The sequence below is a fragment of the Anolis carolinensis genome, chromosome 1, assembly GCF_035594765.1.
Source record: "Anolis carolinensis isolate JA03-04 chromosome 1, rAnoCar3.1.pri, whole genome shotgun sequence".
Lineage (NCBI taxonomy): Eukaryota > Metazoa > Chordata > Lepidosauria > Squamata > Dactyloidae > Anolis > Anolis carolinensis.
The window spans coordinates 340,511,172-340,525,521 of NC_085841.1; the positions used below are offsets into that span (position 1 = coordinate 340,511,172).

A 14,350-nucleotide genomic window follows, 5' to 3' on the forward strand; every position below is an offset into this window, starting at 1 on the left:
GGATAATTTAATGAGGGATATTTTTTCTGATTAGGGGCTCAGCTAGACAACTCTTGGGATTGGTGAATGATTGGATGCCGTTATAGGTGTAACTGCAAGCCATTGTTTGTGCTGGTACATCTGCTCTGGTTTATTAACAGCATGCTGTTTGTGAAATGGAGATCATGTTGCATCCTCTTCATCTAGAGACAGATTTTAAGAAAACAGATTTAATTAAATATGATTATTGTAATTTTCTGGATGCTGCAGAAGAGCAATCTAGACAGTAGGTTTCAAGGTCCATTGAATACAGGAAATTAGTGTTTGTGAGTTGAATAAAGCACAACTTTAATCTAGAGAGTGGTGAAACAGAAACCACAAAAGTTAATTTGCTTCTAAAAGATATTTTTCCAAATGTTAAAGCTTATCACATTATTGTTCATTAGTGCCAGGAACAGCAATCCCATTTAAGTGAACATCTTGTAAACAGTGAACTTTTTCAGCACAATAATAATAGGCTTCCCATTTAAAAAGAAATCTCAGTGTGTTCATATTCTTTCCTGATCAGTTCTAGGATTCTGAAGCAGTAAACAATATTAAAAAGGTAATACTGTGTATGACCAACTGATGCCCAGACACCTCGTTTTAACTTCTCTCTCGTTCATTAGCTTAATGGAATTTTTTCAGCACATGTGCTTTGCTTAGTTACTTGGCAACTGTAACCAATGATATTAGGGCATAAGTACTCAGGGCTCCCATTCTGTCCAGTTTCTGGTATGTCAGAATGGGAGAAATACCTTTCTTTCTCTCAGTATAATTGGATCCTTGGCTGGTCCTTTAATTTCTAAGTCCCCTTTAGTAGCATAACATAACTAAGACTTCATTATTGAGAATATCTCTCTTTCAGAATCTTCACTGGCTTTTACCCATTCTCCTGGTTGTATGTTTATTACCGACTTGAAAGACAATGATGCTGTACCTGATCAAGAACTCCCCAAAGTTTATTGTATCAGCTGGAATCCTTTGTATTACAGCATCACAGCAACAGCAGCTGTACAAAAAATCAGATGTTTAGAAGAGACGATAGGAGTAGACCCAGGTAAAAGTAAAGAAAGAAAATACACTCCTGTTGCAAATTTCAAATGCTTTTTTGGATAAAGGTTTAGCTTCCTGCAAAGGGAAGGGAGAATCAGACACTGCAATTCCTATCTAATCCTGTCGGTGGGCACATCGAGACTGATTTAAAAGACTAGTAAATTTCGGATTTTGTTCCTGCTCTTTCTGATTTTGTTTTGGAAATACCTGCAGTTTTGTTAATCTCTGAATATTTTTCCCAGTATAATCAAAGACTTTTAATACCAACTTCCCATGTCCTTTAAAAAAAAAGTGGTATAAAATCTGAAAGAAAAAGAACAAAATCTGGGACTTTTCAATCAGTTTGGATAAATCTAATTTGCATATCTATTTCCAAATTAGTGCTTACAAATACTAAAATATTCAGGGATTGTTTTAGTTACTGTCTGTTGGAATGTTTATCAAAAATACAATTGAATAAGTTAATTTGTCAGAGTCCTAAATTGATGTTTAACCTACATCTTTTCTTCCCTAAACCTCATCTAAGATATAACTGAGCAAGAAATTCCTGTTGTTCAGTATAAATAAGTGGAAAAGCCATCATGTTACTTGTTTTGTAGTACAAACAAAAGCAAGTAACTTATTGTCTTCTTGCTGCTACCTGATATTGTGAGACACATTGCATTTGTTAGTGTGACTGTGCCTATGCAATCATAGATAAAGATATTCGTTTCAAAGCAGTAAGCTCAGTAATAATCTCAAATATATAATATTTGTATAAGTAAAATAATTGTAATTTCTGTGTTTAGGGAACAGAGGTGTGAAACATTTGTATTCTCAGGGTGAACTCCTGAAAGCATGTTTATCCATGTCCCATGCCCAGTCGGTATTGATAACTACTGGATTTCCTACCCATTTCAAGTATGATCCACCTGAAGAGAATGATGGGCCCCCTGGAGCCATTGCAATGGCAGCCATGTTGAAAGCCTTGGGGAAAAATGTAGTCATAGTGACTGATCAAAGAGCTCTCAATCTGAATAAAAAGATAATCAAAGAGGCTGTTGAACAAGGTATGACATGACCTTCTGTTTTTCGTGTTGCTTAGTTTTCAACCAAGATAAAAAAGGACACTGATTTTTTTTGTAATTAAAAATTCTTTCTCAACTTCATCATTTATCAGATGAATCTTAGCTGTTATAAATTAAGAAAAAAAATATCACTGAAGATGAGTTTTAGAAATAGAAACATTTGAAGGAACTGTCCCAGTTAAGAATTTTTAGGCCTATTGATGAGTCATTCTAAACAGAAAACAAACTCTCCCAAAAACACATAAAGTAATAGCAGGAATGCCACTAACCCAGCCTTGGTTATAATTTTTTTTCTTTGTAAAAGAGAAGTGAATCATTAGTTCAGGACTCAAGAACAGTCTTCAGATGCATGAAGGTGAACAAACAACTGTTTGTTGTTTTGATGCAGCAGACTAACATTGCTATCCCCGTTCCAAATTTCTTTTCTGTGTACTAGGAGTAATGGAGACACCAGTTCCTGTAATTAGCTATCATAGCCATTCTGCAGATTCAGCTCTGCAGTTCCTGTGTGAACATGGAAATACAGAAAAGCCTAGGTATGTAACCAAAAAATCAAGAGAATACAAAACTGAAGACGACTTCGACTACAATCCTGTTGTCAGCAACTGCACAAACAGTCACGACATACCTACAGCCAGCATATCTTTGAGTGATGCATAAGAAGTGCATACACTAGCTTTTAAAACAGTTATATTTTTCCAGTTTGTCTCTTAGTGATGGAATAAATGGAAACTATGTGGCTCCAATGTCAGTAGAGTGACGAGTTTGTTGCAAGTTTTAAAATTTGTCGAAGTTGCCAAAATTTATAGCATCCAGTAACTTGAATAGCTCCTTTAAAGTTTAATTTAAAACCTAGATTCACTGTCTCAATGACATTGGAATCACCAGCTGCCCTTGGTAACAGCATCACTTTTTAGGCCACTTTTTTTTCTTTAACTAGATATGACCACCTAATTGCAATAGAACGTGCTGGAATGGCAGCTGATGGAAATTATTATAATGCAAGAAAAATTAACATTAAACATTTAGTGGATCCCATTGATGAACTGTTTCTAGCTGCAAGAAATATCCCAGGAATTACTACATCAGGTAAGTGTGATGCCATTTTCTTCTTCAGTGACCTATAACATGTTCACACTGTGGAATTATAGTGCTATTATTCAATCTTCACTGCTGGGGTTCTGCAATATGGAATCCTGGGATCTGCAGTTTATGGGGGAGCACTTAGAATTCTCGGTCTGAAAGCTCCAGAACCTCACTAAAAGTTCTAGATTCCATTGGATGGAGCCATGGCAATTAGTCAAATAATAGAATTATAATTGTATACTATGAAAGGGCCCCAATGAATCTAATAAGGTTTTTGCATACTAACAAGCAAGCATTAAAGCTGGTATAAATTATGAAAAGTTGATAACTGTGGTCTGCAAGATTTGTTGCATGCACAGGAATGAGTTCTGTTCTACAAATGAGACAGATACTATTGAATGGAAAGAAATAAGGCACAAATTTCTTTGGTTACAGCTGTAAATAGGGTTGGTGCCTATATGGGTCTGGATCCAAACTTTGGCCAACTTGCACGTTGGTCAATTAGCCTGCTGATCCGGCATGTCATTTAGTCCACTGTTCACCCAGTCCTAGATTTGTGACCAGTGCCAACCGCTCTCACAAATTTGTGGCTAATATAACATGAATCAACCCAAATATAAGAAGGTTGGTGGAACAAAGCTTGGAGAGACTGGCTATCCAACCTATCTGGCATCCCTTTTATCATCCCACCAGCTGACCAGAGTGCAAGAGCATATCCAAGTATCTCTGGCCAAGGCGGAGAAGCTGCCAGCCATTGAAAAGATTCAATCTCATTGGCTGGCGGTCCACAGGCTCCCAGGGGAGGGAGACTGCTGTGAAAACCTCACTGGGAGGAAACACCGTTAGACTCCACTCTCACCATGCGCCACTGAATCAGGAAGCATGTTTCTTATGAATATGTTTGCTAGTTCATTTGCTTGTCCATTGTGCAACAAACAATGCATTTGTGGCTGTTTCTGCAGTTCCAGTGACTAAAATTGTGCATTAAAATCGTTAATGAATAATATCTACAATCCAAAAATATTGTTGTTGTTATTATGTTTATTTATTTCCTTGTAGTCACTTTTCTCATATTTTCTCTCCTTGTGGAGAGAAAATATGAGAAAAGTGACTACAAGGAAACTCAAATTGCATGGCTGGAATCCTGTTTATTAATCCCAATTAAAGTAGAATCTATTTTCAAATGGTAAATCAACATACATAAAATTAATTGATTCAGTGACTACTCAAGCCAGGGCAATCAATTTGATTTAGGCTCATGTGAAATTATTACACTTGTGGAATTCTGCTCATGCAACTATGATCCAAATATTGTAATTTCACAATAGTAAAAAAAAAGTCAACCTCATGTGTGTATGACTAAAAAGTGGGCCGATGTGTGAGGACATACATTGCTAATATCCCATTGTCTTAACATCACATCTTTGCAGTCAATCAGTTATACCTTAGTACAAGAGCAAAATTTACTAATGTGTCATTCCTCTGAACTGAGATTTTCTTTGCATTAGAATATATGTTTCTTTCTAAATGTTATTAATAATTGAACCTGAAATTTATTATGCTTGAATAGAAGCCACAGAGTCAGATATTGAACTATTTGAAATGCAGTATTTCATTTCCCAGTTCTTTTTATGGCTTGTCAAATTCATTTGCATCCACTGTAATATTATTCAAGTAGTTAAATAGTTGGAAGAGATATTTGATTTTTTTTCTGAAACATTTATGAATAACCAAACATAGCTGGCACCTCTTCAAAATACTCATAACAGTGTTTTATTTACCAAATTAGGAGATAAATAGTAGTCATTGCTAATCCTTTAAATAATGTCTTATGACAAACTATATATCTTACAGAATGGTTATCTTGTGTAAGCTGTACTAACTTGATTTCGGGACTTGAGAAACTTCAGAAAACCTTTCTATATTGTTTGTTTGCTTCTTTGTTTAGTATTTAAGTTATTAGTGAAGGTTAGCAGAACATATTTCTTGCATTTAAAGGTAAAGGTTTTACCCTTGATCTACTCACATTTGCATGTTTTTGAACTGCTACATTGGCAGAAGCTGGGGCTAACAGCAGGAGCTCCCCCTGCTCCCCGGATTCGAACCGCCAACCTTTCGGTCAGGAAGTTCAGCCCACTGCACCATAAGGGGCTCCCTTAGCCTTAGGTTTTGCATTAATTCTACGGTAAAACCCAGTGCCATAAAATGAGTGAAGATGTGCCAAACTTAAATGATGACAACAATTTAAGATTAAGGTAGTCTGTACCCTCACTTAGCTCAAGCAAAGTACTGTAGAAAAGTACTTTGGAAAGGAAAAAGCAGTTTCATGACTAACCAATTTTTTTCAGCATAAATTTTCATGCTCCCTAGAGCCTAATGGTTCAGATACAAGATTTATTAACTACTGATTCTTTAATTGAGTCTATTAATATCTTGGCTGATCTCCAGAAAAGAAACACAATTTTAACACAAACACACACACACACACACACACATATATAATGTGACATGTCAAAAACTGTGCTAACATATCTAACCGGCGAGCTCTTTAGCAGATGGAGTGCATGGAGGAGTGTTAAAGTGTCCTTTAACAACAGAATTAGTAATACTAAATTAGATAATGATAAAATGGAATGCCCACATTACTCCTATCTGTGTCATGAATTTAGCCATAATTGTAAGCAACTGGGTGATAAAAATATATATGTAATAGGAGCAGAAATAGAATTTAAACTATATACTGTGAGGGTTTGTCTACACCTTTACAGAACTGACACTAAATTTATCTTTACAGAAGTGACACTAAATTTAACTGACATTAAGATCTAGCCCTGTCAAATTTTGAAAAGTTAGCATGAGTTTTTAATATGCATTTAATGATAAATTCCATGGAGTTTATCTTGAAGGGCCCTTTAACTTTTAACAAGCTTTGTTTCTGTGCATTAACGTATGAATTGTAGATAGAGAAGTTAGGTTCAAGTCAGTTTTCAATGGAAAGTTATAATTTAAGTGTAGAGTATAAGCAGTGTAATGCTGTTGGAAACAATTTGCTCCAATAATAACAGCGTAACTCCTTATTATGTTAGTAATTATGCAATGTTTAGGCCCTTGTGTAAGGGGGGGAATATCTAATGCCCACAGTGTACTAATCTGTGGCAAAGCCTAGAATTTACAGCACACCCTCAGATGATTTCCAGAATATATGGAAAGGTAGTCACACTGTCCTCCCATCACATTACTATCTATGTATTAAGCTGGTGATAATTGACATAATTGGCATAATTTACATAATTAATCCAGTTTCTGTGAGCAGCTAATGTCAGGAGTACAGTACTATAAAATTTGTTTTCCTTTAGATTTTGGGTGGACTAAAACAACATACAAACTACTGTTCTGTCTGTATTATTATTATTTTATATAGATGTTGCTATTGTATGAAATATTTACAAATCACTAAAACTGAAATGCTCGCAAAGTATCAGATTGACCAAATCTGACCAAGTGGGTTCATTTACTTTGCCAGCTTGACTAAGTTAATGGAGAGATGTCAACTGAAATATTTTAGTTTCTGTCTAAAAGCGAAAAGTTACTGTAGGCCAGGGTTCCTCACCTTGTCCAAATTAGATTAGATTAGTCCTGTGCTTTTTCCTGAGGGTTTTTGCACTTTAAAAGGATTTACTTAAATCTAGCTGAAAAAAATGTAGTACTTTCAAATAGTCTTCAGAAAATAGTTGGAATCCTGTTAGTTACAGTAGTCCCAGCTAGAGTAGACCCATTCAATCAGTTATTGAATAGTGAGTCAGCATGTAGGTAAATCCGATTGATTCTCTGGATTTATTGTGGTTGGAAATGATAAGATTTGGGGCAATGGGTGCACAGTTGCTGATATTAGATCCTTGAATGCACAGAATGTTAACGTAATTTTTTCAGAAACAAATACTGCCAAACCAATTGCATTTTTTCTTTGCTCTCTAGTTTTGTAGATAATTGGAATCCTATAAATGTCACTTACCTGGATTCCAGCAAAGCATTTGATAAAGTCTCCCATTGTATTTTGATATGTAGACGTGGAATAGACACTATCAGATGGATCCATTTGGTTGTAAAACCGTGTTCAAAAACCATAATCACTGGCTGCATTCCAATGCAGGTTATCTCCTAAGGCTCTCACCCTTCAACCTTTTTGTCACTCAAATCAGTTTTTGAATGATATAAAACTTGGATGGATAGCTAATACACTGAAAGAGGAACGTAATTCAAAAGGAGCTTGATACACCAGAAAATTGGGTTGAAACTAATAGAATGCAGTCTGATGGAGACAAATGCAAAATTCTGCATTTAGGCCACAAAAGCAAAATGCACAGTTTTAGAATAATGGGGTATTGGTTTAGTACATGTGAAAAGCAACTTGGGATTATTGTTAACCATGTTGGCCTCCTCAAGGCACAAGGCAGGGTACAACATAGTTAAAATACACAGAGAAAATGAAGGAACATAAAAATAAATATATTTTAAAACACAGAATGGAGATTCAAACACCAATACTAATAAAATGAACATTTCTAATTCAATCTTGAAGTGCATATAAACCCTTTAAATTTAAAGCCTTCTTAGGGTAGTTACGTTCACTGCTTTGTGGACATTGTCAGTCCTCAATTTCCTAAGCAAAAGTTCTGGGCACAGGTAAGTATGAAGTTTAATAAGTTGCCCTTTTCAGCATCTTCTCTTGTTTTTGAGTTTTTTGAATTAATTTGTCTTAATATAGAATCATAGAATCATAGAATCATAGAATAGTAGAGTTGGAAGAGACCACATGGGCCATCTAGTCCAACCCCCTGCTAAGAAGCAGGAAATCGCATTCAAAGCACCCCCGACAGATGGCCATCCAGCCTCTGCTTAAAAGCCTCCAAGGAAGGAGCCTCCACCACAGCCCCGGGGAGAGAGTTCCACTGTCGAACAGCTCTCACAGTGAGGAAGTTCTTCCTGATGTTCAGGTGGAATCTCCTTTCCTGTAGTTTGAAGCCATTGTTCCGTGTCCTAGTCTGCAGGGCAGCAGAAAACAAGCTTGCTCCCTCTTCCCTATGACTTCCCTTCACATATTTGTACATGGCTATCATGTCTCCTCTCAGCCTTCTCTTCTGCAGGCTAAACATGCCCAGCTCTTTAAGCCGCTCCTCATAGGGCTTGTTCTCCAGACCCTTAATCATTTTAGTCGCCCTCCTCTGGACGCTTTCCAGCTTGTCAACATCTCCCTTCAACTGTGGTGCCCAAAATTGGACACAGTATTCCAGGTGTGGTCTGACCAAGGCAGAATAGAGGGGGAGCATAACTTCCCTGGATCTAGACGCTATTCCCCTATTGATGCAGGCCAGAATCCCATTGGCTTTTTTAGCAGCCGCATCACATTGTTGGCTCATGTTTAACTTGTTGTCCACGAGGACTCCAAGGTCTTTTTCGCACACACTGCTGTCAAGCCAGGCGTCCCCCATTCTGTATCTTTGATTTCCATTTTTTCTGCCGAAGTGAAGTATCTTGCATTTGTCCCTGTTGAACTTCATTTTGTTAGTTTTGGCCCATCTCTCTAGTCTGTCAAGATCGTTTTGAATTCTGCTCCTGTCTTCTGGAGTGTTAGCTATCCCTCCCAGTTTTGTGTCGTCTGCAAACTTGATGATCGTGCCTTCTAACCCTTCGTCTAAGTCGTTAATAAAGATGTTGAACAGAACCGGGCCCAGGACGGAGCCCTGTGGCACTCCACTTGTCACTTCTTTCCATGATGAAGACGACGCATTGGTGAGCACCCTTTGGGTTCGTTCGCTTAGCCAATTACAGATCCACCTAACCGTAGTTTTGTCTAGCCCACATTTTGCTAGTTTGTTTGCCAGAAGGTCGTGGGGGACTTTGTCGAAGGCCTTACTGAAATCCAGGTACGCTACATCCACAGCATTCCCTGTATCGACCCAACTCGTAACTCTATCGAAAAAAGAGATCAGATTTGTCTGGCATGACTTGTTTTTGGTAAATCCGTGTTGACTATTAGCAATGACCGCATTTGTTTCTAAGTGTTCGCAGACCACTTCCTTAATGATCTTTTCGAGAATTTTGCCTGGTATTGATGTGAGGCTGACCGGACGGTAATTGTTTGGGTCGTTGTTTTTTCCCTTCTTGAAGATAGGGACCACATTCGCCCTCCTCCAATCTGCTGGGACTTCTCCCGTTCTCCAAGAACTCTCGAAGATAATTGCCAGTGGTTCTGAAATAACTTCCGCTAGTTCCTTCAGTACTCTTGGGTGTAGCTGATCTGGCCCTGGGGACTTGAATTCGTTTAGAGAGGCCAAGTGTTCCTGGACAACTTGTTTCCCTATTTGGGGTTGGATTTCCCCCAATCCTTCGTCCATTCCGTGTTGCTGAGGTTGAAGATGGCTTTCTTTTTCTGAGAAGACCGAGGCAAAGAAGGCATTAAGTAGTTCTGCCTTTTCCCTGTCCCCTGTCGCCATCACCCCATCTTCTCCTTGCAATGGCCCTATCGCCTCCTTTTTCTTCCTTTTTCTACCAACGTAAGCAAAAAAGCCTTTTTTGTTGTTTTTTATGTCCCTGGCAAGCCTGAGCTCATTTTGCGCTTTAGCCTTGCGAACCTTTTCCCTACAGGTGTTGGCTATACGTTTGAATTCTTCTTTGGTGATTTCTCCCCTTTTCCACTTCTTGTGCATGTCACTTTTGAGCTTTAGCTCAGTTAGAAGTTCTTTGGACATCCATTCTGGCTTCTTTGCACTTGTCTTATTTTTCTTCTTTGTTGGCACTGTTTGCATTTGCGCCTTGAGTATTTCACTTTTGAAAAACTCCCATCCATCCTTAACTCCCTTGTTTTTTAATATCGGCGTCCATGGAATGCCGCTCAGTAATTCCTTCATTTTTTGGAAGTCAGCTCTCTTAAAGTCCAGAATGCGTGTTTGACTTGTCTTAGTTTCAGCATTCCTTTGTATTGCAAACTGCAGGAGCACATGGTCACTTGCCCCTAAGGATCCAACCACTTCAACTGTATTGATCAGGTCTTCCACATTTGTTAAGATTAGATCAAGAGTTGCTGATCCCCTTGTTGCCTCTTCTACCTTCTGGACCATAAAATTATCTGCAAGGCAAGTGAGGAATTAGTTGGACTTTGTACTCTTGGCTGAGTTTGTTTTCCAGCAGATATCGGGATAATTGAAATCGCCCATGACTACTATATCTCTTCTTTGTGCCTGTTTGGTCAGCTGTTGACAGAAGGCTTCATCAAGTCCTTCATCCTGACTCGGAGGTCTGTAGTAGACACCCACGACAAGATCTTTTTGAGTCCCGGTTCCCTTGATTCTTATCCAGATGCTTTCAAGCTGGTTTCCCGGATTACAGTCTTGCATTTCTTCTGCAACGTAACTGTTTTTGACATATAAAGCTACTCCCCCTCCTCTCCCCTTTGTTCTATTTCTGTGAAAGAGGTTATAGCCCTCAATGGTTAAATTCCAGTGATGGGAGTCATCCCACCAGGTTTCAGTGATGCCTATGACATCGTATGTGTGGTGCTGTGCTAGGAGTTGGAGTTCGTCTTGCTTATTTCCCATGCTCTGAGCATTAGTGTAAAGACATGTAAGCCCCTGTGACCTCCCCTCGAACTGTTTATTTGGGATTATTGTGCTCTCTGTACTTGGTCCTTGCTGTGTTTGTGCAGCCCTCCGTTTAGCCTTTCGGCGGTTCCCTGTGGTCGTGGGTAATATAGTGTTCGCCAGGCTGTTGTTCCCCTCCCCCAGTGGATCTAGTTTAAAGTGCGCCTGATGAGGTTTGTGAGTCTGTGTGCAAAAAGATGTTTTCCTACTTGTGTGAGATGCACCCCATCACTTGCCAGTAGTCCATCCTCTTGGAAGAGTAGACCATGGTCAAGGAAGCCAAAATGCTCCTCTTGACACCATTTTCTGAGCCAGTTATTGACCTGTACTATTTTTCCGGCCCTTGTAGAGCCGTGTCCTACAACAGGGAGGAGGGATGAAAAGATCACATGTACATTATACAGTTTTAGCTTTGTTCCCAGAGCTCGAAAATCATTTGTGATCATTTGAAAAGTATGCCTAGCGGTGTCATTGGTACCTACATGAATCAACATAAGGTGGGGAGGGTGATGGGGCTTTAGGAGCCTGCTGAGCCTCTGAGTGATATGGTGTATTTTTGCCCCCGGGAGGCAGCATATATTTAATTTAAAAAATTAACAGAAAAGAAACAAAGAAAAGCAACAACACTTATACATATATAAACACAGACATACTTAAATAACACATATCAAACTAACATATATCTGTTCTCTATTTACATATAATGCTAAACTTCAAACATATATACTATACATAAATTGATTTCTTGCTTCTCTTTTTTTAAAGGGCTTTATTAGCTGTGTCTTGTGTGAATATAATGCCGAGCTGTAGGTTTTTTATTTTTAGGTTCCAATTCTGCGTATTTCTGGAGGTTTTTTACCAATTTTTCTCTGAAGTTTTCTAATAATTTTGGGAAAAGAAGATCTGCTGTCATCTAGGGCCAGCTTTCTCTCCTCTGTTCAGACCATATGCTATGTTTAGGTTTACAGTATCACCCTCATCCAGTTTATCTGGGCTCCTTCGCTGAGTGATAGACATTTGTAATCGTCCACAGTGCTGTGTCCCAGCACCAGCAATTATCTCTGTAGAATTCCTCCAATGTTCTAAAAATTTCAAGAACTTGACAAGCTTTCTTTCTTTGTATCTGCTATGACAGACAGTTGGTCATGTCCCCTCTGATACGATTGCACTTATTTAGTATACCTAAAGGGCTGACATAGAGAGTGCTGCACTGGAGCTGTGAGATGTGATGGTTTTAAGTCAGAAGAAGGTAGATTTTGATTGAACTTTGAACCCAGAAAGTGTTGGGGCCTTCTTCTGTAGCGACTTTCCAGGGAGCTTTAGCTAGAGTTCCTTCATGAGAGGGGGCAGTTTGGACTCAGTGGCCTATGAGGCGCCTTCCAACTCTGTCATGCTATTGTCTGAGACTGTGTGTCTTAGAATAAGAGAAAGAACAAGTGATTCTTCTTGGTTCTATAATGTGAGCATATCGGGAAATATCTTGAGTTTTACTCCGACAAAATTTGTATTTCCTATATTAGATGTGAGGAACTGATCACTTAGACGAGTGGCACTGAAGAAATCTCTTTGCAAACAACATTTAAAGTATGTTGAAATTAGCTGTTTCTTCATCACAAAGAAAAAGTGAAGACTCTCTCCCTGTTTGCAATCAATTGGAAAGAGAAGAGCCATTTTTAATAACAAAAGAGCATATAAAAACTTACTCAGCAAAGATGATTCCAGACAAAGTCCTCTGGCTTAATTGATACGTGAATTGCATGTGCAAACGAATGAGATATTTCACTACACCTTATCCTTTTTAATTTAGGCATTGGGGATGGAGGAAATGAATTAGGAATGGGAAAAGTGAAAGAAGCTGTAAAGAAATACATTTCAAATGGAGATGTTATTGCTTGTATTGTAGAAGCTGACTTTACAGTTACTGCAGGTAAGTCATGAACAAGCTAAAACTCTGTATGTGTATTGAACACTTCACTGGGACTGAAAATTTCTTGTTAACATTGTAATACTATGTGCACAATGTTGTTGGTTTTTTTGGGGGGGAGGGGTCGGCTTTTTAAAATGGGGGGAGGCTGTTTTTGGGGAGCACAAAATGGGTCTGGAAATGCAAGTAGTCTTTGTACATGATTTTCTCTTGTCAGCATAGGAGGAGTTATCCATGAATGGTTAACTCCTATCCCATTACCTTAATAGTAAGTCCCAACAGAACATTTCCCCTTCCTACGCTATAAAATAATCACCTATTTAATGGCACTTTCATTTTTCTTTTCCAGGAGTTTCTAATTGGGGAGGCTATGCAGTTGCTTGTGCACTGTATATTCTTAATACATGTGAAGTACATGATCGTTACCTGAGGAAAGCTGTTGGGTTTCCCAGATTATCCAAGAAAGCATGTTGGGCATCAGCACTACCTTCTGTTGCTAAGGTGTGGATTATTTTTCTTTTCTTTTTTTTCTTTTTTTTTTGGGGGGGGGGGGGGGAGATAAGTGTTCAGAATGCTTGGCTTAGGATACTGAAAATTTTTCCATGTAGATAACTGTTTTCTTGGGTGAGCCATACTTCAGGATCTTGATTTTTACCAAATCTCAGGCGTTTGAGACAAAGGCTTTGCATCTTCAGAATATTCGACATTGAAAACACTATACAACATTATCATCATCATCATCATTTAATTACTTATTAATCGCCCACCATCCACGATGCTCTAGGCGATTTACAATATAAAATTGTAAAGGATAAAAATACATACATACAAATATTGATAAAATTAACATAGATTAAAAGCTCTAGTAAAGAGCCAGGTCTTGAGTGCTAGGGTAAAAGGCCCTAACTCACGCATGGCTCTCATATAGGGCGGCAAGGCATTCCATAAGGCAGGGGCAGAAATAGAAAAAGCTCTGCATCTGGTCCTTTCCAAGTGCACTTCTCTAGGAACCCGGTACATAAAGTAAGTCTCGTTGGGATGGTTGTTGCGACCTCCAATGATGGGAGAAGGAGAGACGGTCCCTAAGGTACGATGGTATTATTTGCAAAGCTCTTCAAGTTTAAGGAGAGATCATATAAAACAACCTCACATGGTTTGATTCCCAAGATACCTCTCACATTTTCCAGCTACAGTAATTAGATACCGTAATAGAAAGATACTTTGAAGTTCCAATGCAAAAATGTCATAGTAAATGTGAAACGCCTGCTGAGAAAAATGGCTGTTACTGTGAATTTGAAAAATAAGTGCTGAACTACCTTTCTTGAACTGAATACATTGTTCTCTTTTTGACACAGATATTCATTTGAAAAGGGAATAAAAAACTTCCATACAATGTGTATGAATTAAAATACAAAGATTAAAAACATTTCTAAACACATTAAAATATCTAAACATCTTAAAAGCAGTCTAAAATAATTCTAGAATCCAGTTTTTAAATAATTAAAATAGCAATTTCAGTCATTGAATCCCATGTGGAACAACACTGCCATGGCTGCCCATGG

The 14,350-nt window shown here is 38.3% G+C and overlaps 1 protein-coding gene across 3 annotated transcripts in view; it reads left to right on the plus strand.

The window, feature by feature from the left end:
* dglucy (D-glutamate cyclase) overlaps positions 1-14,350 on the plus strand; it is a 40,219-nt gene that overhangs the window by 22,871 nt on the left and 2,998 nt on the right. For all 3 annotated transcript variants that reach the window (XM_003214408.4, XM_016990956.2, XM_008113926.3), the window contains exons 7-12: positions 887-1,078; positions 1,863-2,123; positions 2,578-2,677; positions 3,082-3,230; positions 12,672-12,791; positions 13,138-13,289. In XM_003214408.4, the coding sequence (XP_003214456.2) occupies positions 887-1,078; positions 1,863-2,123; positions 2,578-2,677; positions 3,082-3,230; positions 12,672-12,791; positions 13,138-13,289 (974 nt within the window). The remainder of the gene's footprint in view (positions 1-886; positions 1,079-1,862; positions 2,124-2,577; positions 2,678-3,081; positions 3,231-12,671; positions 12,792-13,137; positions 13,290-14,350) is intronic.